The 1,444-nt window shown below is 50.1% G+C and overlaps 1 protein-coding gene across 1 annotated transcript; it reads right to left on the reverse strand.

Annotated features, from left to right (window-relative positions):
• On the reverse strand, positions 1–527 carry VE01_10709 (uncharacterized protein; the record flags this gene model as incomplete). The annotated part of the gene is made up of 1 exon (XM_059464175.1): positions 1–527. A coding segment is annotated over exon 1 (185 nt), but the record flags the coding sequence as incomplete, so codon positions are not given.
• Between the last annotated feature and the right edge of the window lie 917 nt (positions 528–1,444).

Consider the following 1,444-nt stretch of genomic DNA (forward strand, 5'->3'; position numbering starts at 1 on the left):
AGATAAACATCATATGTCCGGAGTATCTTGTCACTCTCAATACTCTCCCCTGTCTTGGTATCCCCTTTAAAGTCTTGGACAATCCCGCATCCCCCAACGGCATGCGACCGTATAACCGCTGCAGCGGCAGACTCAGCGGCGAACAGGAGCAATGCCGCGCCCGCTAGTGGCTTGGTGAAGATCATTTTATCGAGGTGGGAGGGTGTGTTCTGAAACCCAAAATTGAATTAAAGTGCGGCTGGGCAAGTTATGCGCAAACAACAACCAGCGCAGGGAATCCTCAAAGAGCTTATATGCGCCCCCGCGTTCACACACTCCGCCCCATGACGGTCGGCGAAGTCGTTCACCGGCTATACCGGCACCTCCTCATGCGGTAAGATGTGTCTCAGACGATCTTTGGTGTCGCATTGGGTGATATTCCGTCAGGTCATCTTGGGATAACCACCAAGGTTTGTCGTGGACTCGGGCAGGACCGATGGCATCGAGGGATACGATAAACGGAAATGTGGGGGAAATGAGGGGGGATGCGAGGCTGGGGGAGAGATCACTGCTGCTTCTGTCGAGGCGTGGCTGATGGCGGGCAGATCTCGTATCTCCGAATAGAGGTGGGGCAACGGTTTGCGTAGGCGGAAAAGGCCGGGCGAAGGCAGGCCGATCCCCTCCGTTTACTCCGTAAGTTTATAGCGGCCCGATTTAAGTCGGCGAACTTCCGAAAGTTATTGCATCCTAACGGATTTTCCCTGGCTACCACAGAAACAACCTCTTAGAGTCCTCTAGTTAGCCAATAAGTCTGTTCATTATATCTGATTTGGTTTTATTTGAAACAAGTGCCGGTACCACTAGGAAAAAGGCATCTCGCCCCTGAACAAAGTATATTTAGGGTTATCTAGGAGCTTTCTCGACGAGATGAATTATGTCAGCGGACCGCTTACGTAGACATAAGTGCCGCTCTTTGCCCAGAGCACTATTAATGCTTGACCGTGCTCTTGGTTTGGGTGGGTCCAAAAAATGGGGTGTTCCTTCTCCCCATCCTTCTCCATATGGTGACCTGTGGGTGCGGGGAGTCAACCTGGAGAGGAGATTCGAAGCTCTGCTTAAAAGCTCTATCCTTTCTCACATGGACCCTATTGGCTTGTGCTCTATTTACATTCGTTCACGTCCGTTTATGAGTCGTGATATGCGAACGCCCCCCAGTGTTCGGCGGATCGTATCCAGATCTGATCCGCAGCTGTCACGGATAGGATCATGATCCGGCCAACATTTGACGGATAGATACGGGTTATATCCGGATCTTCAGGATATTGAGGCTCAAAATCTATAAATTGCCTAATATAAAAATAAACGTATAGCTGATAGCCAATTTGTCTAGTCCTCCCCCTCATCATCAGCGTCTTCAGCTCCGCTATCTTCAATCTCTAGTATATGACCCCAATCTCTTAGACAT

Source organism: Pseudogymnoascus verrucosus, assembly GCF_001662655.1.
Source record: "Pseudogymnoascus verrucosus strain UAMH 10579 unplaced genomic scaffold scaffold_137, whole genome shotgun sequence".
Taxonomy (NCBI): domain Eukaryota; kingdom Fungi; phylum Ascomycota; class Leotiomycetes; order Thelebolales; family Thelebolaceae; genus Pseudogymnoascus; species Pseudogymnoascus verrucosus.